A 25,618-nucleotide genomic window follows, 5' to 3' on the forward strand; every position below is an offset into this window, starting at 1 on the left:
ACCCTAAGGACGCGCTTGGGGTGCTTGCTGCTACAACACCCCAGGTTAGTAGGTCTGACCTGAATAAAGATCTAGCAAATAAGACTGAGGAGTAATGAGACAAGTGGAGAAGAAACAGGAGAAAGCAGGGTCCCGAACACCTAAAAAGAGAGAGAGTGTATGACTAACTGTCCAGTGTTGCAGAGAGGTCAAGAAGAATTCAGACAGAGAAATCTAATTGTTATTTGATTTGGCAATTAAGAGATCATTGAAAACTTTGGAGTTTCGGAGAAAACAGATTCAGTTACATGATGATCCAGATTGCTGATTGCAAAAGATTGAGAAAGAGAATGAGAAGACAGAAAGTGGAAGCATCTAATACAGATTTCTTTTTTAGGTAAGAAGGGAAGAATATAAGACAATAATAACTGGTGCTAATACTGAGAAGGTTTTTTTGTTGTTCTTGTTTGTTGCTGTTGCTTTAAGATTAGAGGAGGAATGGACATATTTGTAGATTACAGGGAAGAAGTCAAAACAAGGAAAATCTGTGAGAGAATGGGAATGATGGAGAGGGATAATCTGCTGGAGAAGACTGCAAAAGTCAGAAGGGGCATGTAGAAAGAACTGCCTTGGCAAAGAGGAGAGCCACCTCTTCAAGTGAAACAGGTAAAGGAGGAGATAGCTGGAGAAGATGTTCAAATGATATGACTTGAGGAGTTAAGATCAGAGTAAAAGGAAAGGAAGTGGGGACACCCATTGCGGTCATCCAAATTCCCTGCTCCTGATGCTGGGCTGCTCACTATTGTTAAAGTCACAAAATCAAGCTGATTGCAAAGTAAACCAATCCATGGCATAGAACATCGCTATCCCCTCACTGCTACCACATTCATCAATATAGAGATAACAGTTCATCTATAAGCTAGATAGCAGGGGAAATAAGCTGCCTGGGAAATGGAAAGAGCAGGGACAAAGCAGTCAAGAAAAGACAGCAGAAGAGATTCTGTCGGTATGGTGATATCATTCTCTTGAGTGAATTAATGATTCCTTAAGTTCATAATTCTAATATGTGAATTTATACGAAATGAAGCAAAACTATATTCCAGCAAGAAAGAAAAGGCCACTAGTCTTATTTTCAAACAAAGGTTGTTATTTCCATAATTTTGCTATGTTACTATTAGTTTTTTTCCCTAAAATGACAGCCTAGCTACTGAATGTAAAAATATGAAAAGAAATTTTAATAAAGTCACTAAATAATATAATCAAAAATATTCCAAAACTTAGCTGTTAGTAACATTCTTCATATAGAAGATTATGGTATGATACTTTAAATTTAAATAATTATATAAGTCAGTAGCCAAGAAGACTCAATTTAATCTTTATTCGCCATATATAACTTCAATATGTATTCCTCACAACTCAGAGACAGATTTAAGCTTTATTTTTAGAAGGTACATACTATAAATTTTAAAGCATAGATTTGGGGAATTTTTTGCATTAATTTTTCATCTCTATTGGAAAAGTGAATGATTATTTTACTTCCCAAAGTTTAGGAAAATAAATAATTATGAAGTAACAGAGAGATGAACTATATCTAAATCAACATGGACATTTTAAGACATTTTTTGATTGGATATATTTGAATGTCAACCATCAGGAGCAAAAACTGACATAACTAAGCATTGTATTCTGGCTATTTTTCTTCAACAACAAAAATGCATGACAAAATAAGTACATGAAATTTTAAATTATAACTATTTTTTGCTATAAGTGTTGAACATAATGTTTTAAAGAAAGAAATGGACTATTTTTTAATTTATTTTTAAGCAATCGGGGTTAAGTAACTTGCTCAAGGTTACACAGCCAGTTATTTCTGGGAGTGGTGCTAAGTATCTGAGCCCGGATTTGATCCCCAGGTCATCCTGACACTGGAGCTGGTGCTCTTACTCGCTGAGCCACCTGGCTGCCCCTAAGCAATTGGGGTTAAGTAACTTGCTCAAGGTTACATGGCCAGGTGTTTCTGGGTGGATGCTAAGTGTCTGAGCCCGGATTTGATCCCCAGGTCATCCCGACACTGGAGCTGGTGCTCTTACTTGCTGTGCTACCTGGCCACCCCAAAAATGGACTATTTTAGACAAATAATTAGACAAGCATGAAAAACTTTAAAAATGTTAAAATGTTCAGCTAAATAATTTTTTCATTCTTTCTCAAAGTATAATCTGGAAAAAGGACATATTTTCCTGCTTGAATTCTCAAAAGAAATTGTCAATTTAGAATTCTACATGTACACATCTGATCCAACCTAATTAATATTTATTAAGTAGCTATGAAATGCCTGATACTATACTAAACAATGGGGATACAATCAATAAAATAGATTCTGCCTTCAACAACCTTACTATCTAATGTGCAAGACAACACAGAAAAGGAGGCAGGAAAACTGGGGGGGAAGGGAGGCCATGGGAGACACCAGGGAGTGTGTTATTCTGTGGAGCTGAAATCAGGCAGGGCAGTAGATGAAAAATAGTGTGATCTGAGAGTCCAATTTCTACCCTCTAGAAAGTAAGGCACTGGGAGGAATTTGGTACTGACCTTCAGCCCTCCCACCAAAGAGGATAGAATGCTGAAGGAGATAGAGTCAATCAAGGTTTGAGTTAGCAACATGGTAGTGAGGTAAGTGATGAACTTATCCTGAAAGGGGTATCTCCTTCTATGGAGTTGAAATGAGGCAAGGTAGGAGATGCAAATGAAGCTACTTTGCTCAAAAATTAAATGATTACTTCAACCATTCTGATTATCACAGATGATTTAAGTGACTTAAATCAAAGTGCCAATTGTACTTAATTCCCTGGGTTGAAATACTACAATGGGAATGCAAATTTGGAAGATCTTCCCTGCCCCTAGGCTAAAGTGCACCTGAAGCCTGGGGTGGGAGGCTTGTTTTTCAGTAGATACTTCTTGATTGGCCAGTGAGTCAATAAGGTTGTTACATTCTCTGAGCCAGGAGAAGGCTATATAAGCCCTGATGTGTAGCTTTGTTTTGGGGGCTCACTTTGAGAAGTGTTCTGTGATTTGATCTGTATTCTGGGAAGCCATTGTCCAGGCCCCCCCCCCCTTTGAAAAACCCAGATGTGGAAAACCCAGATGTTGACTGGGTTTGGATGTAATGGCTGGACAGTTTGGAAAGCTGTCTACTTGATCTGTTTCTGTCTTGATAATTCTGCCTGTATACTTTGAAGTTTGGGGTGCTGACCTTTTTCCCCTGAACTAGATAAATGATACATGTTTGACTGATTAAAGTAAGCTTGTTAACCCATTTTGAGTTGCTTTCCTTTATCAAAGCAGATCCAAGAACCTGTGTGAGCAGGCACCCTGGGGACACTGGGGTGCTTGCCGCTACAAATACAAATGCAGTTTGAGTTGTTAATGGCCATTAATAGCCTGGAAAAAAGGCAGAATCTATGGGAAAACAAACTGATGGCAAGGGATAATTCAAAAACACATTAAATTATTTTTCCTTTCCGAGGTTATCTGCCTAGCATGATAAATATAAAGATTTTTTTTTATAATGTACAAAAAGCTGCACTTGTAAAAATACATAAAATGGAGGCTTATTATTTATATTCTCAAAGGATTTCCAAGGCTCCTTTAAATTGTAGTCATTCCTAGTATTTTTTTTTTTTTGCTTTTTTTGGAGGGCAATTGGGGTTAAGTGATTTGCCCAAGGTCACATGTCTAGTTTTGTGTTAAGTGTCTGAGGCCGGATTTGAACTCAGGTCCTCCTGACTTCAGGGCCTGTGCTCTATTCACTGTGCCATCTACCTTCCCATCTAGTATATTTTAAATATTGGTTTATAGATCATTAACTCTTTAACAGAGACTGGAGAAAAAGGAAACAGAAATAAAGATGGCAAAAATAATTCACATTTGCACAGGAATTCAAAGTTTACAAAATACATTTTTTCATTACACACTTGACAGGTCCCAGTATAAGTATTATCCCAATTTTACCAATGAGGAAGTCATAGATCTGGTTAGGAGGGACCTCAAAGGTCAGTCTAATCCTATTTTACAGAAGAGGAAATTGAGGTCAGAGTGGTTCAGTGATTTACATAAGGTCAAACTGGTAAGTGGTAGAGCTGACACTGACCCCCAGATTCTCTGGCTCCACCCCTAGGGCTCACTTCCCCTGTACCATGTTCTCTCTCCTCACTGATCAGCTTTAGGTGAAGTCAGCATGCTGCAAACAAAAGAAACTGTTACATTTTAAAACAAGCCAAGGGAATATCCAGTTTGCTACAATTCTGATCCACTATGTCTTCTTCACTACAGCAGCCTCAAAGCTGGTACATGCCACAGTTAGCGTTTCTGGTAAGGACACTCATCGCCCTTGTAACAAGCCACCTAACATTCAGGAATGGGACTGTGGTTAAAGCTTATGGTCAGGTCATGATTGCCACCGCTGCCATCATCATCACCACTACCACCACCACACCAAGTGCTATCTCCAGGTCACTGTTCTGTTCCCAAATGTGCAAGTAACTGTTTAGGGTACGTGATAAAATCCAATGCTTCACAGATATGAAGTGCCTGAAACTAATTAATGCAAAAAGCTCACTGTTAGGAAAAAATTATATTCCATATGAATAGAGCTGGGAGAGGAGAAGAAATTACAAAGTCATTGTACTATACAAAATTACATTATTTTCTGTATTTTGTCCAGATACATGCCAGTATTCATTAAGTGCCATCTTCCCTCTTTGGGGAAGCTTAAAAAAAAATCATAAATCTGAAAGATGGAATGGAACTTGAAGACTGTCTTATCCAACCCCATCATTTTCCATATTGGGAATACTGAGGCTCAGAAAGCTTATGTGACTTAAAATAATCTCTATGTAAGTTCTGGAAGAGGGAAAGAGAAGACTATCTCTTAAAGCAACTTTCAATAATGTAATCAATTTGTCTCAAGGAACCAGGTCTTCTATACAACCAGTACATGAATACTCCAGTCTGAAATGAAGGGGGTACAGGATCTAGTCATTTCAATCCTTTATATACATCTAGGCTAGTAGGCAAGAATATTCAAACTATAAATGACTGATGCCTAAGCCCTATCACCTAAAAAAGAAGCAGCAAAATGTGTAACTTTTAGTGTAGGTGGATGTTTCTGACCCACCAACTAAAGGAGATGAGCACTGAGTAATCATTGGCTTTAGAAATTATCTGGTTACAATTCTTTCATTTTACATTCAAAAATATTTAGTCCTCAGTTTTTTCAGTTCCCTTTTATGACCTTTTGAGAGATAACTACATAGTACAAATTTGTGACTACAGAACAGAATCTGGACTTATAAATACCATATTCTACTGAAATATGCTAATTAGCCACAGACAGAGAGGTTTTAGGAAACCTTTGGCCTTAACTTTTGAGTGAAAATTCACTCATAGGTGACCGGAAAAGCTTATGCTTCTTCAGGGAGTAAAACAAACAATTTGAGCAAGTCATACATAGAACTCCACTCCTACTTCAATCAAAGATTCTCAGGCAAAATAAGGAAGGATGAAAAAGGCTGATGTGTCTTTATCTACCAACTCATAATAACAATTCATTTCAGAGGCAGCATCTAGAGAGGATGCTGCTACTGACCATGGACTCTGTCTTTCCAAGGGCTTTAACCAAAGAAAAAGACAAGCTAGCTTTTGGAGGCTAAAAAAATGTTAACAAGGTATTTTTGTATTGTTTTAAAATTTTGTGTCAAAAAAAAAGAAAGAGAAGTCTGTGACTCAAAGGAAGCTGAAGAATTTACTTCAGAGTTTAGAGCTGTTGGTCTACACTTTCTGCCAGTGCAACCAGACTTCTACACAAATATCCTAAATCCATATCACTGAGGAAACGATCTTGATTTGTCAAGATCAAACCTTTCGAGCATCAACCCCATGTTAGGCTGCATCTTAACTGTTTCAAGTAGTAAACCGATCAAGGCCTTGGTCTGTGTTCCTAGTAATAGGTCACACCTTCTAGACTTGCATTCAGGGAGATAAGAGGTACCTAGGAAAAACAAGGTAATTGGACTAGATGTGCTTTAGGCTCCTTTCTGGTCCTAACATGTTATTATTCTGTGGCATACATGTTTAATTATTTCATATTACTTAAATTCAGTGTCATATTTGTATCAAGAAACAATTGTCAGATGTCCATGACAAAACCAATTCTCTTTTTTGAGAGCTGACTGACTTGTACTGAGTACTGAGGAAAGTGGCCAGAAAATGAGCTGAAAAGATTGAGAAAATAGACCATTCAATCTCAGCTTGGCTTAAAAAGGTTACATGAAGATACTAGCCCAGATACTAGAAAATTAGAAACCATTTTTTCATCATCAAATGAATACATTAAAATTATTTTTACATAGAATTTTTATTTTTCCTCCAAATGCACTCACATATCTATTATAAAAAAACCACTTTTTTATTAAATAAGTTGATTTATTATAAGACAACTGTTTTTTTAACAAATCAAAAAGCATTTAAGTACTTATTATGTGAGAGTCACCAGGGATACAAAGAATGGTAATAAAAAAAAAATGGATCTCTGGCCTCAAAGAGCTCACATTCTAACAAGGAAGACAACATGGAAATAACTAAGGTACATTCAAAATATATACAGAATGAAAGGTACTAACAGCAGGGGAGTGGCCCCAAAGGCTCCATGCAGAATATAGGATTTGAGCTAAGTCTTGAAGGAAGTCAGGTAAATTAATAGGCAGAGGTAAGGAGAAAAGACTGGTAAACTGAGAGTCTCATGTAAAGAAAGCAAATGGGATAAAGTCACTATAGGTCATACCTACGCTACAGGAAAATTACTTTGGCAGCTGATGAAGGATGGATTGGTGGAAGGAGGGATCTCAGGCTGGAAGCCTAATTAGAAAGTATTTCAGTACTCCACATGCCAGATAATAAGGACCTGCACTAGGGTGGTGGCTGCGTGAGTAGAGAGAAGGGGATGTGTAAGAGATGTTGTAAAGGTAGGAAGGACAAAAATGTGGCAAATAGATCAGATATGTGAAGTGAGAGTGAAGAGCTGAGGATGACATCAAAGTTGTGAGCCTGGGGAACTAGGAGGATGCCACCACTCGCATACCCAGGATGGCTGCTAGCATGGATTCTCAGATCTGCTTTACTAGAAAAGACAGCTGTTTAAGGGGTCAACAATCTTTTTTGATTACATTCACTAGTTCAGGGGGAAAGTCAGCACCCTGAACTTCAGAGAAAATACAAGCAGAGAAACAGACCAACAGACTGCCTGAATCAAAGCAATATTGCTATACACTTTACCTACATCCCTGCATCGAGAGAGCCTTTACATCTGAGCAGTTGGGGAGCTCTGAACATACAGACACTCAGAATCTCAACTAGAGAAGCACAAGATCCTTCTCATAAGTTAACCCCAAAAGCAAAATACAATTCAAAATGTATAAATATATGTATACACACACACACTTCTCAGAGCCAGAAGGCAGAGGATGAGGGTGCCCTCAAGAATAATAGGGAAGTTAGAAAAAAGTAAAAGAAATTCCCTTTGGAGAATGCTGAATTTAAGATGCCTAAAAAATATCCAGTTCAAGATGTCCAAAAGGCAGCTGGTGATGCATGACTACAGCTCAGGAAAGAGACTAAGATACAGATATCTGATAATCATCTATATAGAAATAATCAATGAAACATCAAATCTCTTTAAGGTAATAATTTTATAAATTTATCCTTATTTGTCAAAATACAACATTGACTCTTAATTAGAAATAAAATATGCAGGGGTGGAGCCAAGATGGTAGAGAAAAGGTAGGGACTTGCCTAAGCTCTCCCCAAAACCCCTCTATGCCTAGTGCTTAGCACAGTACATGGCACAAGTTAAGCACTTAAATGCTTACTGAATTAATCATCAAATTTTCCAGAAGTATAAAATCAAATACTGAGAATAAATAGTATGCTAATACTAATTCAACTAAATTACACTACAAACTCACATTTTATATTAGCTGTTTTCAATGAAAAGATCAGAGGACCTATGGCCAAAAAGAAAAAAAAATGGAGATAACAGAAGTGCTGCCTAAAGGTTTAATTTTTTTAAATAACATAAACAAACCATGATGGTAGCAAACAGGTCTATATGTTATTTTTTCTGGGGAAAAAAAAAAGACCATGCCCTATTTTTTAAAACAACAATGTCAACACTGGTCAGTCTTTGCTGATGCTTGAAAAAGTCTCCCACGGTTTGGACAAATTAACGGTGTCCTGGATTTTAAAAAGAGTGAGGACAGAATACTTGTTTCAGTGAAGCATATGCTAAAAACCAAGCTCTTGGTAGTTGGAAAATTCAGTCATAATAGACTATTCAAAGGTGCCAAAGTATGAGCTGACGTGAATATAAAACAAAATTTTTATGACAGATTGCATCATAATTAGGAATATCAAAATACTACTGCAGAACAAAATGGCTACCTGAAGATAGCATGGCTTCATTATAGAACTAAGCTAACTCTAAGGAAGTAATTAGTTAGCATCTCGTGATAATTTTCCGATTTCCTTGCCCATCAACATACAAATCAGGATATTAGAACAGAAAATGTTAGTACTGAAGAGATTTCAATACTGAATTTTCAATTTTATCCTAATGATTAAGGATGTGATTCTGAATTTTATGTCTGAAATTCTATTAACTGTCAAAATTTGAGAAAACTTGAAGGAAGAGTATGAGTTGTTATTATATTTATAGAAATGTTTCCTGATGGCGTCAAAGAATTTAAAGGCTTTGGAGCAAACCTTACAAAAATTCACTAACAAAACTTCTTAAAATGGTTAGGCATACCCAGTCCTCATAGTTAAAACATAATACATATAAGATAAAAGAATATGTTGACCATACGCTTCCTGGTTATTTGCTTGGCATTAATAAACAAAAGAGAACTGAATCAAGTTTTCTCTGTGCTTATATCCTTCAAGGGATTGTGCATAAATCTGACAACCTCATGGGAGACACCATTTTGAAGGAGAGTCTTTAAAGCAGCATTTTCTGGATAAAATCACGTACTTCTTTATAATCAACAAATAATAAACACAGTGGAAACCTCAATTCTCTATACCTTTCAATTAAATGTGTGGAAGTGAAGAGGTAGCGTGACAGAGAATTTCAGGCTTCCCTGTTATCTTCTCACGTCCTCTCATACCCTTGACATATCCTCATAAACATTTTGAATGTAGTATCTTCAGTAACTGATAGGCTTTTACCCAGTTTTTAACATTATATTGCACAGCTATATCTTTTTTTTTCATGTCTGATTTTATTTTTGCAGGTTCAATTACTATCTAAAAACAATGTTTATAATTGTACTTTTATGGTATGATGTCTCAAAACCCAACTCCTATTAAAAAATCTTCCTTACTCCAAGACCCTATGTTTCTCCTTTCTAATTTTTTCCTTGTATTTTGTGTGTGTCACATGATTTTAATGGATAAAGCACAGTTAAGGAAATGTAGGAAAGTTTTAGAGTTTAAGGCTGCCTTTTTTTTCCCTTGATCTGCCACCTCACAAAGAAGCAGCTTTTCACTCTGTAAAAAGGATTCACCAGAGGGGTCTTTAAAATTGTTCAGTTGCAGTAAGGCTCTTAAAAGAATTCAACTTACAAATATTTGATTTACCTATAATTTTACCTTGGAAAAATAAGATATTTATTCACAGAAATACATACATACTATATATAATATATAATTTTATGTACATATGTGTGTATATATACATATATATATATATATATATATATATATATATCTTATAACAATGCAGCTTTGTTACTTTAGGACTATCTATTCTTAAAAGGAAAAAAGGCTTTACCTGTAAGTGTAGTTCTTTATCCAACTGACTTATTCCTTGTGCAAGTTTTGCTAGCTGTTCAGCTATTACAGCTTGGTGAATAGATTGAGAAGTGTAGGTCTTTACATCAAAGTCTTCACTTAAAAAGTCAAAATAACATTCTGAAGGGAAAATGAAAAAGTTCCATTAAAAATACAGAAATAAAAGATAAACAAAATTATTATTTTGTTAATAAATTTTTGGTAAATAAGACATTGATTAAAAGGAAATTATTATATATAGACATTAAAAAAAAGAGGGGGGAGTCCTTCCATGCCCATGAAAAAACAATAAGGACAATACTTAGGGCCCCAGCAGTCCATACACAAATGCACAATACATGAGTAATAAAGTGAATTCAAAATTTTAACAAATGGAAGCAAATACTAGTTGTCATCTACCAAGACTGTACAAGATGGTACATGACTGTAATATGATAAATGCAAGAAAAAATGAGTTTCTACCACATAAGGCATAACAGAAAGAAAATAGAAAGAACAATGTAGGATAATAAGGTATACACATATTTTTATGAAAGTCTATGAATGTAAGAATAGAGGCACATTAGAGAACATCTAGGTTCAATTAAAAGAATCGAAAATAAAAGTGTTATTTTCATTGTGGGAAATAGTATGAATTTCTAAGACAGCTAGAAAAATGGCTGATAAATCCCTGATGCAAATTATAAAAGCAAGCTGATTGCACTTTCTCCAATGTCTCATTGGTCCTGGTGGGAGGCTCCCCACTGTCACTTCCTAACCTTCCCTCTGTCACTATCACTCAGCAACTCTTCCTTTGACTTGCTGGGCACATGCTATACCTCCTGTCTCTCTGTCTCTCAGGGTGCCTTCTTGCTTCAACTACGTGGCTAACTTGACCTGTAGGCGGCAACTTGTTGGCAATTAGTGACATGGCTGGACCCCTCTCCACAGGAGTTAATTCCCAGGATGATGGCTATGAGGACTCGGCTGAAGCAGAACCAGTGTTATGGGGACACCGCCACTCCCAGGGTTCTTAAGCTCATCTACCCACTGGTGATGACTGATCAGCAGATGATACTGATGGTTATAAGCAGACCATTTCCCCACAATGATCCCTTTCTGGCTGCAAGGGCTAGGCTGGAAGGTGGTTTGGGGAACACTGCTACTCCCAAAGTTTTTGGGTTCAGAGTCTTGAACTGTTTTTGTTTGTGTCTGAAAGGAGATGACAGTATGGTTGTGGTGGTGGTTTAATTCGCTTGGTTTATGTTGCCTCCTGTCTTTCTCTTGGAGTGCCTTACAGCTACTCAAGAAGAGTTGGTTAGACTGTAGCATTCAGGAGTGAAAGTCATAAAAAATAAGGTTGAAAAGAGGGGTTGTGGCCAGGCTATGAAAGACTTTATAAGTCAAATAGAGGAATTTATATTTTGTCCTGGAGGCAATAGGAAGCCCCTGGAATTTATTGACTAGGGGAGTGATATGGATAGATGACACTTTGGCAGTAGTGGAAAGGATGGTAACAATGGGTGGACATGATTATTCTACCTTTAAAGTCTGTAAAAGAGAATTTTAAAATTGGAAACAGTCTGGTATCCAACATTCTGGAGAGTATATTTCAAAGAATTTAGGAGAATGACAGGATCACAGAAATTAAAATTTTATAAGAAAAGTGAGTCCAGAAGGAATAGGAAGTTCTTAAGAATGATTCTAAAGATACAAAGAGAAAGAACCGAAAGGCTGTAAGAAGAAATTTATGCAGATTCCCTCCCTCCCTCCTACTCCTCCCCGCTTCACTGAGGTGGTAAGCAAAATGATATCAATTATATATATGAAATCATGCAAAACATATTTCCTATTAGACATACCACAAAAAAGCAAGAAAAATAAAGTGAGAAAAGTACACTTCAATTTGCACTTCATCAGACCTCTCTGGAGGTAGATAGTATTTTTTCATCCTGAGTCCTTTGGAATTATCTTGGATCACTGTATTGGTCAGAGTAGCCAAGTCTTTCATAGTTAATCATCATTAGGACATTGCTCTTACTGTAAACAATGATCTCCCAATTTTTCTTACTTCACTTTGCATCAGTTCATAAAGGTTTTGCCATATCTTTTTTCCTAAGAGCATTTCTTACAGCACAATAGTATTCCACCACAGTCATATGCCACAACTTGTTTAACCAATTCACCAATTGATAAGTATTCCCTCAATTTCTAATTCTCTGCCACCACAAAAAGAGCTGCTATAATTTTTTTTTCAAATAGGTGCTTTGCCTTTTATCTTTTTGGGGTATAGACTTGGTAGTGCTATTTATTGCTAGGTCAAAGGGTATGCACAGTTTTATAGACTTTGGGCACAGTTTCAAATCATTCTCCAGAGAGAAGGGACCAGTTCACAACTCCACCAACAGCTGAATAGGGTGCCTCTCTTCTCTCATACCTTCCAGCATCTGTTATTTCTGACAGATGTGAGGTAGCACCTCAGAGTTGTTTTAATTTGCATTTCTCTAATCAATAGTGACCAATTCTAGTAAGAGTAAGGTTCAAGCATTTGCCAGCCACCATCTATTATCCCCTCCACCATAAAAGTTCTTCTTTGCACACCTCTTTTTGAGAAAAATTTTCCCATTCTACCTCTCCCCCCTTCTCCCAGTGCATCCCTCTTTCACTCCTTCAATTTTTTTTCTAAGAGGTCATTCCAACATAATCTACTCACACCCATTTCCGCTGCCTATGTGTTATGGTTAATAGGCTGTTTCTTCAGTCATGTCCAACTCTTCATGACCCCAATTGAGGTTTTCTTTGCAAAAATACTGTAGGGGTTTGCCATTTCCTTCTCCAGCTCATTTTACAGATGAAGAAAGTGAGGCAAATAGGGTTAAATGACTTGTCCAGGATCACACAACTAGTAAGTGTCTGAAACCAGATTTGAACTCAGGAAGATGAGTCATCCCAATTCCAGGCCCTTGAACTTTATGTTAAAGTTGGGCTGTGTTCACCCTGGGGGGTGGTGAGGCACTGTTCCAAGGTTCAGGCTTTTTCATGCTACTGTTTCCAGAGCTACTTCTGAGGGTCTATAAGTTTTCAGAGCTACCAAGGTGGTGTGAGCTGAGGAGAGGTGTAGTCACTGCTCTGCCAGTCTACACTCTGGTAGGAAAGGCCTCTGCTCCTTTGCAACAGCAAGTTCTAACACTTCTCTTGGCTCCAGAACCATGACCAAGTCCGATGCTTACATGCGGCTACAAGCTCTGTGCTCCTCAGCATATACAGTACTCTTTCCAGTCTCAGAAGTTGCCCTTCTCCTTACCAGTAACATCCCATTTACTTATGCTTATCCTATCCCCTCCCAACTTTTCTGAAAGCTTGTCCTTTTAAACATCCTTTCTCTCCTGAATTTTCAAATACCTCCTTATCTACTGGTTCCTTTATTGATAAATACAAATACACCTAGATTTCTCACAACCTTACAAAACACCTTTACCTGACCTTATCATACATCCTATATCCTTTCCTTTTTCCCTTTTCCAAACTCCTAGAGGAAAACCAAAACAAAACAAAAAAGCAAAAAACAAAAACTGTTGCCTCTGTCTTCTTACCTCTTGTTCTCATTTCAAACTCTTGCAATCCAGCTTTCAACTCCACCACCTGATAGAAACTACTCTCTCTGCAAGGCTACCAATGATATGTTAGTAGCTAAATCCAATGGCCTTTGCTCATCCTTCATGCTTCTTGACCTCTCTGTAGCATTAAACACTGATGACCATTCCCTCCTTCTGGGTATTTTCTCATCCCTACGTTTTATTATAATCTTTTCTACAGTTTTATTATATAACCTGTTAAACTGATGCTTCTCAGAATCTTTTGCTGGATCATCATTGATGTCCCATCTATTCTGGGTCAGTGTTCCTCAGGGTTCTATCTTAGAACCTTCACTTCTCTACATTCTCTAGGGAATCTCATCAACTCCCACTGGTTCAAATATCATCCCTACACAAAAGAATCCTCAAACTACAGATCCAGTGTTCATCTCCTGAGATTTGCCTAGACTTCAACTCAACTGTCTAGAATACAACTCCAACTGCCTGCTGAGCATCTCAAACCCTTCATGTACAAAAGAGAATTCATCATCTTTCATCTTAAACTTACCCCTCCTCCTAATTAACCCATTTCTGTTGTGGGCTTCACCATAAGATTCACAACCTAAGAATGATCCTTGATTCCACACTCTCTCCCATCACATATCAAAGAAGGGAAGTCTTGTTGATTTTATTTCCATCCAATGGATCTCTTTAATCCATTCCCTAATTTCCACTCACACTACCAAAATCCTAATTTCAGCCTGTATCACCTCTCACCCTAGATTACTGCAACAGCCACTTACCCAGTCTTCCTGAATTTAGCTCCTATCCTTTGCAATTAATACTGCACGCAGCTGTCAAAATACTATTCCTAAAGCTGAGTTGAACAATGTCAGTCCTCTGTGCAAGAAGCTCCCATGGCTTTTTAATGTCTCTAAGATAATATACAAATTTCTCCTTTTGGCATTTAATGCCCTTCACAATCTGGCTCCAATATATCTTTCAAGACTCAATGAACCTTACTCTGTCTCAAGGAGAATACTCTATTTTCTGGTCACATTGACTTTTACTTGCTATTTTCCCCACCTAACATTTCATCTCCCACCTCTGTGCCTTTGCCTAGCAAGTCCCAATGCCTGGGATGCTTTCATTCCTCACCTCCATCTCCTGGAACTTGTCCTCAACCCTTTAAGGTTCACCTTATTGGTTAACTGTCACCTCCTATGAGTGGCTTTTCCTGATACCCAGAGTTGTTAGTTTCCCTTCCTCACAATTATTTTTTATTATGTCTGTGTGTATACACACACACACACACACACACACACACATATGGGTGTGTGTATATACATATATGTGTATATGTATGTTTGCATTTATTTAATTGGTATATATAGGGCTTCTCCCTGCCTCCCCCTCAGAAGGTAAGTTTCTTGAGGGCAGGGACTATCTCATTTTTGTCTTTATATCCTTAGGGTCAATATAGCAGGTGCTTAGCAAGAGCCTGTTGATTGGTTGATTTCTTTGTTGACTAGAGTTAGTCAACAAGCATTTATTAAGAAATTACTCCCCAATTGCCCTCCAAAAAGAAAAAAAAGAAAATTACTCTGTGCTAGGGAATATGATAAGCACTTATATTCAAGAGTTCCTTGATGCTAATAGATAGGTTTTTCTAATGAAATGAAACAAAAGAATGTCTTTGCAGTAAAAAAGTGAAATTGATGACATCAATAATATAATTAGTTAATATACATGATGAGAATTTAGATCACAGAATCATATATTCTGAGATACATACAACCTCCGCAGTCATCTAGTCCAACTCATGATGGAAATAACTAAAATTTAATTGTTCAGAAGCTTTCCCTTACATTGGGCCTCTGGGATAACTGCTCACTGGCCATGGTGCTGCCTTCCACTGACAAGTAAAACAAGTCTACTTCCAAATGACAGTCCTTCAAATACTTGAAGACAGTTATCCTCTCCCAAGCTAATTTTTGTCCCAACACCTCCGGTTTCCTCAGATAATTTTCATATGATTGATTTTCAAGTCCCCTTATTATCCTGATCACTTTCTTCTGATAAACATTCCCAATACTCTTCAAAAGGCACTGCCCAGGACCAAACATAAAAATCTAGATGTGGCCCAACCAAGGCAGGTAAAGCATAAGGATAACCACCCTTCTTCCGGACACTTTGTTCCAATCAATAAGATAACATTACCTACTTCAGATGATATAACATATTGTAGACTAAGATTGCAGTCCATGAAGAAAAGCCCCAATTATTAAGAATTTTCACATCACATCATATGACTATGCAATCCAGTGGTTGTATAGGTGATTTTTAAAAATCCAAGTATGGTGCTTCACGGTCATTCCATAATCAATTAAGTGTCTACTGGGTGTTCTGGGAAATATACCAAGCACCAGGGATACTAGAATATGAGTCAACATAGACTCTCTCAGCAAAGAGTTTACCATCTAATGGGGGAAAGATATACAGAAATAAATGATAAACAGGAGCACAAAATTTGTGTAAACAATAGTTCTAGGCAAAGTGGTATGACATCACTTTTTACTTGTGGGGGAGAGGAAAATTAGGAAGGGTCTTATAACACCTGATTTAGAGGTAGCATAGCTTGGACCCTAGGGAAGAGACAAAAGGAACCCATTCCAGGTGTCAGGAATGGCATGAACAAAAGCAGGACAAGAATGAAGCATGGAATTTAGTTGAATAGGGCTCATTTTGGCTTAAGTCCTGTGTACGTCAAAGGAAGGAGTATAAGAGAGTAAGCTACAAAGGTAAGCTACAGTCAGATAGTAAAGAGCTTTTAATGCTAGGATGAGGGCTTTCAAATTAATTTAGTGGGGAATAGGAGGCCACAGAAGAATTTTGAGTAGCAGAATAATATGGTCAGGGTGTTTCAATTGAAACTACTCAGAATTGAAAAGAGGTTCAATAAGAGACAGGAAGACTAGTTAGGAAGGTATAATAGTCTTATCAAGAAAAAATGAGGTTCCTAAATAAAAGTTTGGTGGGAGTTGAGAGAAATAGAAGAAAATAGTAGTCAAACTGAGAATTGGATGCATCGGGCAAAAGTGTCAAACACACATGTGGTCCACAACAATCTGAAGGATAGCCCAAATGAGATTAAAATGTAGTTTCTATCTGATTTTAATGAGGTGGTGTATTAATTTAAAAAAAGAAATATATAAATATGTATTGCTTTATAAGTGAATTTGCATCTTAAAAGAATCCTTATATACAGTTTTGTTTTGTTTTTTAGCTTTTTGGAGGGGGGGAGGTAGGGCAATTGGGGTTAAGTAACTTGCCCAAGGGCACACGGCTAGTTTTTTTGTGTGTTAAGTGTCTGAGGCCAGATTTTAACTCAGGTCCTCCAGAATCCAGGGCTGGTGCACTATTCACTACACCACCTAGCCACCCCTCTATCACTTATTTTCAATTTCTCCCTGTCTACTGGCTCATTCTCTACCACCTAGAAACATGCCCATGTCTTCCCCATCTTGGAAAAAAACCTCACTTGATCCTTCCATCCCCACTATCATCCTGTAACTTCCCTTTCTTCCACAGGTGCCTCTGCTTTCACCTCACACTCTTCTTAACCCCTTACAATTCAGCTGCTGACCTCATCATTTCACCATAATTGCTTTCTACAAAGTTACCAATGACCTCTTAACTGCCCAATTCAATGGGTTTTTCTCAATCCTCATTCTCCTTGATCTCTTTGAAGTTTCTGAGACTGTTATTTACCCCATCCTCCTTGATTCTCTCTTTCTCTCTGGGTTTTTTTTCTACTTTTTCCTGTTCCTCCTCTAGCTCAGGGAAGATTCTGAGGTACTTTCTCTCCCAGACTGATATCTTTGTGATAATAAATTGAGGCATCTTTTGTTTCAACTCTTACCCAGCCCTTTCTCCCTTAATTAATTCCTATTTATCCTATATACAGCTTGCTTGTACCTATTTGTTTGCTTGTCTACCTTCATTAGATTGTGAGCTGCTTGAGAGCAAAGACTGTCTTTTACCTTTTTTTGTATCCCCAGTCCTTAGCATTTTGGAGATGCTTGATACATGTTTACTGAATGACTGTTTGAAAAGGAGAAAGCAGACAGGGTAATGTTCAAGACTGTTTTTGTCAATATCTTTTTGAATTCCAGTTCTGTCATTTAAGACATTAGCAATCCTTCACTACTTTGCACTATCCAAAAATTTGATAAGCAAGTCATCTACACTTTCATCTAAATCAGTGATAAAACTGCTTACCAGAATAAGGTCAATGCCATAGATCTGTAGCATTCCACATTCAGATGACCACTGATATCTTAATTCTAATACCACAGATTTTAGATGCGGCAGATAATTTAAGAGTTAGTCAACTAGCATTTAAAGAGTCAGGCAAAGTGATTAGTTCCAGGGATAAAAACGTGGGGAGGGGGGGAAAGGGAACACAACCAGACAGTTCCTACTTACAAACACTCACAGTCTAAGGGAAGAGCATACAAACACACAAACAACATGCAAACAACTATGTACAAGCAAGAAAGTAAAGTGTTCTTACAGAAAGTAAGACTTGTCAGAAACTTGAAGGCAGTCAGGGAGATTAGGAGGTGGATACAGAGCATTCCAGGCATGAGGGACAGCCAGTGAAAATGGTCAGAGTTGAAAGATAGAATGTTGTGTTTGAGTAGCAGCAAGAGTATCAGTGTTACTGGAGCACTAAGTACTTGTAGATGAGTATGAGAAGATTGGAAAGATAGGAAGGGACCACATGTAGCTCTGAAAGTCAGAGGATTTCATATTTGATTCTAGAAGTAACAAGGACCCACTGGAGTTTATTGAATAAAGTGGTGATATAGTCAAACCTGTGTTTTAGGAAGATCAATTTGACAGCTGAGAAGAGGATGGGTTGGAGTGTGGAAAAACTTGAGGTAAGGAATCAACCAGAAGGCTAATGCAATAGTCTAGACAGGAGGTGATAAGAAACTGTACCAGAGTTGTGGCAGTGTCAAAGAAAAAAAGCGGCTTGCTTATATAAAGGTGGAAACAACAGGATTTTACCACTAACTGGATATGGAGATGACTAAGAAAATGGTGGTATTCTCTGTAACAACAGAGAAGTTAGGAGGAAAAGGTATGGGAAGGAAAATAATCAGTTTTGGATACATGGAGTTCAAAATGTCTATGGGACATCCAGTTCAAGATGTCTAAAAGGCAAATGAAGATGTGAAACTGGAGGTCGGAAAAGAGGTTAGGGCTGGATGAGGAAACCTGAGAATCATGTTGTAGAGACAATAATTGAACCATGGAACCTGAGGAGATCACCAAATGAAGTATAATAGAAGAGAAAAGGGTCCACTTAAGGTCCAGTCTCAATACCTTCATTTTGGAGATAAAGAAATTGAGGCCCAAAGAGATCATGTAAGTTGCCCACAGTCACACAGGTAAGTCAGGGCTGGGAATGTCAACCTTGTTTTTCCTACAGAAAATCCAGCAATGTTTTCCCTCTACCACTATACCTCCCTAGAATTAGATTCAAATCAATTAAACATTTTTATTAAGTGCATACTATGTACAACTCTGTCTTCCAAAGGTTTATCTTTTATTTGGATAGACTGGGGTGGGGGTGCAACATGCCTGGTTACAGGAAAGGAGGATGGCATGAAATGGCAAGTATAGTAGAAGCTTAAAAAAATATTTGTTAAATTAAATAGTGTAAACAAAGAGATAGAAGTGGGAATGAGTAGGATGTTCTGCATGAGGAAGCAGGTCAGCCTGATGGTTGGGGGGGGGGGGTAAAATAAGAAGTTTGATTTCCCCCAAGTATTCCATGATTTCCCTTTTAATCTTTTGTTTGGTTCTAGTTTGTGCAATAAGATGGATTTGAAAGAGGTTTAATATCTTTCATGTTTACAGAAAATAATTACATAAAAAAAGATTTTTCTATAGCCTGAAATAGTCTATTCCTTAATGTTTTGCATTTATTGATGGTCTATCTATGTGTCATTTTACTATTTTTTTTCACTGTGACTTTCAGTTGGCATACAATTATTAAGGAGATTTCAAACCTAGCCCCCTATATTCCATTCCAGGAAAAATTTTTGCAAGGAGATTCAGCTCCTGCCATCTTATGATTCCCCAGAGTCAAAAACAGGGATACCAATGCACTGTTGGTGGAGGTGTGCATTGGAATCTATGCCCCAAAGTCAGCAAATTGTTCTGCAAAGTAATTCAGAACTACACTCAAAAAAAAAAATACTAAACTGCACATACCCTTTGACCAGATACCACTTCTAGGCACCCTCAAAGAGATCAAGGAAAGAGACAAGAAATTATGTGTACTAGAAATATTTATAGTTATTTCTGTAGCAGTGAAAGAAGAAAAAAAAACAAACTAGAAATTAAGGAGATATCCATCTATTGAGAAACAGCTAAACAAATTATGGTATATATAAGATTATTTTTAAGTGTCCGGATGAATGCATCAGACAAAAAAAAATAACTGGACAAAAACCAGGTGGGCATTCCAAGGGATGGATTACTTCCTGAAGTAGTGGCAGACAGTGAAAACTGCCCCCAGGCAGCAATGGCCCTTTCCCAACCAGACCAGGTGCCTCGTCCTTCCCTGTCTGCTATTGTGGCAATATTCAGCACCTGCTCTCGGGGCAGACGCCCCTGTCTGGGCTTCAGAGGCCGGGATGCAAACTCTAGGGCGCCCACGATGGTGGGAACAAGGCGACGACCCCCAGCCCCAGAGGAAGGAGGACCAGTGAAGGGGGGATGGGAGAGAGGGAAAGTCGCCTGGGCCAGGGGCGGCGTGACAGGAGAGGCACCTACGACCCTGGGCCTGGAAAACTTTCGGCAACAGCAAAGCGTCAAATTGACAGCCCGAGAGACAAGCCGAGAGGCCCTGCGGAGCCCCCGACCCCCAGCCCGGACCTACTCCCTTACCATCCTGCAGAAGTTCTCGGACCGTGACCGCGGCCATTCCAGAAGCGGGAGCCTCAGCCCCAGGCCCAGCAGCACCGGTGCCTTCCATGTCGGCAGGTGCAGGACAGATGACGTCAAGCAGCAGTGTCCCTCCTCGACCAAGGCTGGTGACGCAATAAGCCCGCGCCCGAGAAGCCGGACTCGAGCTCTGGCTCCGTCGGGCCAAGTCTTTGTGCGCGTGTGCGGCTCACGGGGCATCCCAGGCTGCGGAAAGAGCGAAAGCTGTTGACCCCAGGGTGAGTCGCGTGAGTTCTGTGGTGGAGAGGGGTGACGGGGCCTTTACTTTCCGTGCTTGTGAAAGATGAGGAGAACAGATCGGGAAGGGGCGAGGGGGCAGATGGGGAAACTGAGGCCCAGACACTCACATAGATGTAGAGCTGAACGGGACCTTAGGGGTAATCTGGTCCAGAGGTTCCCAATCTGGGGTTCCCTGAGACCTCTTCGTGGGGTTTGTGAAGTCAAAACTATTTTCATAATAATGCAAAGACGTTTTAACGTCTAGCGATAACCCACATAAATGAAAACTCTTTGGAGGGGCATCAGTAATTTTTAAGAGAGAAAAGGAGTCCTAAGATCAAAAAGTTTGAGTATCGCTGATCTAACACTGTTCTCCCCATATCCTTTTGCAAATGAAACTGAGGCACGAAGAAGCTTAGGATCGTACTTGTAGCACCGGAAGGGACCTAGAAGCCCACCAGTCCAAAGCCCTTCGTTTTGCAGATGAGAAAAGGGAGGCTCAGAGTAAAAGCATAATAGATTTAGAATTAGAAGCCCAGCCCCTTCATTTTATAGGGGGGAACTAACTTGCTCTGGATCACAGCCAGGATCCAGACCCAGGTTATCTTAACTTGAATGCTGGGGTTCCTTTTCCACTGGACCAGATCTCCTTACCCTTTGCCTTTACTCACCTTCATATTTCCTTATAGAAGAAAAATAAGCACACAGGAAAATGGTTGAGTCTTTAATTCTGTTCATAAGTTATTGAGTAAATGCCTACTATATGTAAGGCAATAGGGACACACGCGAAAATAGTCTCTGCCTACACGAAGCTTAAGGCTGCTTTACTAGGGAGATAGAACAAAGAGTCATAGATTTAGAACTGGAAGGGACTTTCCAGAGTTATGTAGACCAACCCCCTTCATTTTACAGATGAAACTGAGGCACAGAGATTTTAGTGAATTGTCCAGGGCCATGGACATAGCAAGTGGTAGAGCTTGTTCCAAGATCCTCATTGTAAATATAACATCCTTTCAACTACACCAGATAACATAAGTATTTATACGGTAATTTCGAAAGGGAGAGAGTACTGACTACTGGGAGGGTCAGAAAAGGTCATATTTCCCTCACTTTAGCCTACAGAGAAAGAAAAAAGAGCAGCTAATCAATTGTCACCATCTGTGGTCCTGGGTTCCCAGATTGCTAGATTTCCATTTGAGGCTCATTTCCAAGTAGTCTTTTCCCACAGTAATCACTTGTTGGGGGATGATGCAGTTTACCCGAGTTATGGTCTTTGCCTCTGCCAAATTTCTAATTTAATTCCTATCATGCTAACTAATGATTATTATAATTATTTCACTAGCACTGTGATAAAGTGGAAAAAGTACTGAATTTGGAGTCAAAGTTTGAGATGTTAGGCAAGTCATCCTCACTCTGAGGCTGTTTCTAGATAGGAATGGAGAGAAACCTATTGGTTAGTTTATAGATATTTTTACTGCAGGAGAAATATGGGAAGTTTGTTAAGGAGAGAGAGAGATTGGGGAGAGAGGGAAAGGAGAGACAAAGAGAGATCAGTAATGAAGAGATACTTTTACTTCAAGGACCTGTGTTTTTATTTGACATTATCTACTTTTATTAATGTAGATTGAAACTTTTCCATGTAGAATCACATAATCTGTGTAAAATCTGCAGACTCCTATCTGTAAAATAGTGGAGTGGACTGGACTACATAACTTCAAAGGTCCCTTCTAGCTCTAAAACTATGACCCTTAAAGGTATTAGGAAGAAATATAAAGCAAAGTATTTTGTGAAGTCCTTCTAGCACCCAGGAAATTAGGGGAAGCTAATGAGGATAGCATTTGAATTGGAATTGAAATCTCTACTACTTAGAGACTTTTCCTACCTTTCCCATCTGCTAGTACCTTCCCATCTCCAAAATTACATTTACTTTGCACACATTTTTATTTACTTATATATGTGTATATATTGTTTAACAATAGACTCTTTCTCATTTTACATATGAGGAAACTGAGGGTCAGAAAGGTTTTGACTGTCTTAAGGTCATATGGATCGTGACCAAGGCAGGATTTTGGTCCAGGTCTTCCAACTCCAAAGCTAGTATCTTCCCACTTAACCATGTTGGTTCCTGCCTCGGTTCTTCATGCTGGCTGTTTCCCATGACTGGAACATATTTCCTTGTCTCCTTTAAATCTCTAGCTTTTTTTTTAAGGCTCAGCTTGTGTGTTATGTGCATCATGAAGCCTTCCCTCTTCTCTAAATTCTGTTATTGTTCTCTCCCTTTTCAAATTATCTTGTATTTACCTGTTTGCAAGGACCATGATAATATACTTCCTTGATAGACTGTACCAAATGCTTATTCTCAGGCCCTGGGCCACTACTACAGGCAGGGTCAAGAACTAGATAGCATTCTTCAAAAATTATCTCTCAGTGAGATGCCAAGAGTACCTGATTTTGAGGATAATTATGTTGATGTCTACTGCAAAACTGTTTTGAGTGGATTGCTTTGAGATCATATTGGGTAACACTTGTAATAAGTTTTATGTGTGAAGTTCCTTTCTTTCTTGCAGACCATAGGTAGCTTTATAGCTGTCAGAAATAAAACTCTCCACATTTAAAAACCATCTTTAAGTGCAGGGTTCTTAACTGGGGGTTTGTGAACTTGTGAGTGTGTTCTTAAATATTTTGATAACTGTATTTCAGCATAATAATATATGATGTGGGACCCCAGATTAAGAATGTTTGCTCTAGGTATTTGTCACATTAACTGCTAACTTGCCAGACCTTCCCCTTTTTGTATATATGCAATTGATTTTACTCTTTGAAAGCTATAACTCAGGTCAATACAATGAGCAACTTCAACTCCAGAAGATCATAATAACAGGGAGATGATAGACTGGAGCTGCAGGATTTGTGGATGGTTTGCATACCTATGCTTTGTTATAAGGGAGAGCATTTTTGTTGTGTTGAGGGGAGGGCTGTGGTTATAGTGGTACTTTTAAAAAAGAGAGAAAGAGGAAAGAGCATTCATGAAAAATTTATAAAATGCACAGAAATACCAGAATTTCTAAAAGTGAAGATCCAGTTCCACAGAGGCAGTGAACTCAGGTTAATTTCAATACTGAAATTACCATGTTAAACTTACATACTTATAAAAAGCTGTACATAATTGAGATTCATGGTTTTATATGTAATTCCCTTTCTGTTTTTTTATGTGGAAATATTTGTTGATGTTGACCAAGTTCATAATTTTAAAAGCTCTATATAAATCCTGTCCCTTCCCTCCCCCCCCAAAAAAAAACCCCAAATTTGATTTTGACAATTAAAATGTAAATTTCATCTTGATAGGTGAAGCCCAACCTTCTACCCTATCAAGATGCAAAATGATTAGGGAGAAAGAGTATGAGAGTACCAAATTCCCCTTGATGAGTTTAAAGCCCAAGCGAACTTTATCTGGAATCCTCAGAACATTGTTTGTGTTCTTCAAATGAGAGTTTTAAACAGGAAAAGGTGCCACAGGATCAAATAAAGTAAATGTCTCCATTTTCAACAGAGGGAACAGAGTGGATTCCACAACGACAGACAAGTGAGTTTGACTTTGATTCTTGGCAAAATTCTAGAATCCTTTTTTAAGGGATAGTTAGTAAATGTCTAGATAGGGATGTGGTTATCAAAATGGCTTCATAAAAACAATTCTAACCATTATAACCTCACTACCCTCCCCTCTCTGCCCCTCTTTAAAAAAAAAAAAGTTATTACTAGTTGAAGAGAGACAGATTTAGACTATCAGATCAGAGAATGTTGCAGATTCAGTTTCCTTATAGCATTTGACAAAGTATTCCGTACTATTCTTGTGGACAAAATGGAAAAGTGCTTTAGTGACATTCAAACCTTCTTGGCATAAAAAATGATTGCCAGATGGCACTGCATTTACTGGCATAACAGATTAACCTTTATTCCTATCATTTGCTTTCATAAAAAGCATGACAAATGGGTATTTAGTTTATATTTTGCCTCTGAATTTTTTTATGTATGAACACTAATCATTAAAACTAGTAATCTTTTCCAGAGACCTCCATACTAATAAACTCTATTTGTGCTTCACTATATGGTAAATTAGTCAAATCAATAGCACTTACTCAGTTCCTCCCTCTATACTAAGTTAGAACCAAACTGGATTCCTCACATATGCACTTATCGTGTTCTCATTTGTACTTTATTTGGGTATAAGTCTTATGTCCACCTCCTGGATTGTAAGCTCTTATCCAAAGAACAACGAGGATGTATCATAATACAGTGGGTAAAGTGGTGGGCTTAAGATTTAGGTTCTAGGGGTGGCTAGGTGGTGCAATGAGTAAGAGCACCAGCCCCAGAGTCGGGAGACCTGGAATCGGTTCCGGCCTCAGATGCTTAACACCCACACAAAAAAACTGGCCATGTAACCTTGAGCAAGTTACTTAACCCCAATTGCTAAAAAAAAAAAAAATTAGGTTCTAATGCTACTTACTACTGATGCATCCTAATTATGTGACCTGAGGCAAATCATTTCATTTCTTTGCACCTCAGTTTCCTCATCTGTAAAATGGGGATAACAATGGTAGTACCTACTTCACAGAGTTATTGTGGGACTTTGAGGAGTCATGTGTGAAAAGCACATTGTAGACTTTAAAGCATTTTATAAATGAGAGTTATTATTTTGTCTCCTTCGGTGTCTAACACAATACATTGCATGGGAAATGCTCCAAAAATATACCGAATAAATACATGAATGGCTTAAACCAATTCCTTGGTTTATCTAGTAATACTGTTTTGAATAAAAAACCTTGTGGAAAAAATATTTGATTCACTTGGAATAAAGAAATCATCCTGTAGTTTTTCCATGACCCCAGCTTCCACTAACTTGAACAAGAAATGTAGCAGTAATAATTGCCCAATTAAATATA

General features: G+C 38.2%; 2 protein-coding genes across 7 annotated transcripts in view; one reads left to right on the plus strand and one right to left on the minus strand.

Moving 5' to 3' along the window:
* Positions 1-25,618, minus strand: part of COG5 (component of oligomeric golgi complex 5) — a 496,196-nt gene that overhangs the window by 353,330 nt on the left and 117,248 nt on the right. The window contains exons 2-3 of one of the 2 annotated variants that reach the window (XM_069106989.1): positions 20,403-20,507; positions 9,863-10,002 (exon numbers count right to left, since the gene is read on the minus strand). In XM_069106989.1, coding sequence (XP_068963090.1) covers positions 9,863-10,002; positions 20,403-20,490 — 228 coding nt within the window. In that variant the 5' untranslated portion in view covers positions 20,491-20,507. Of the gene's footprint in view, positions 1-9,862; positions 10,003-20,402; positions 20,559-25,618 lie in introns of those variants that run through there. The other variant, XM_069106988.1, reaches the window with a different exon arrangement.
* The window catches only part of DUS4L (dihydrouridine synthase 4 like), a 338,318-nt gene that overhangs the window by 301,221 nt on the left and 11,479 nt on the right, over positions 1-25,618 (plus strand). For 3 of the 5 annotated variants that reach the window (XM_069106992.1, XM_069106994.1, XM_069106995.1), the window contains exon 1: positions 20,561-20,677. The gene's annotated coding sequence lies outside the window, so the exon portion shown is untranslated. Of the gene's footprint in view, positions 1-20,560; positions 20,678-24,228; positions 24,262-25,618 lie in introns of those variants that run through there. The other 2 variants (XM_069106996.1, XM_069106993.1) reach the window with 2 other exon arrangements.

Source organism: Petaurus breviceps, unplaced genomic scaffold, assembly GCF_028583685.1.
Source record: "Petaurus breviceps papuanus isolate PSGF00001 unplaced genomic scaffold, PetGlider_PUasm1.0 84, whole genome shotgun sequence".
Taxonomy (NCBI): Eukaryota; Metazoa; Chordata; class Mammalia; order Diprotodontia; family Petauridae; genus Petaurus; species Petaurus breviceps.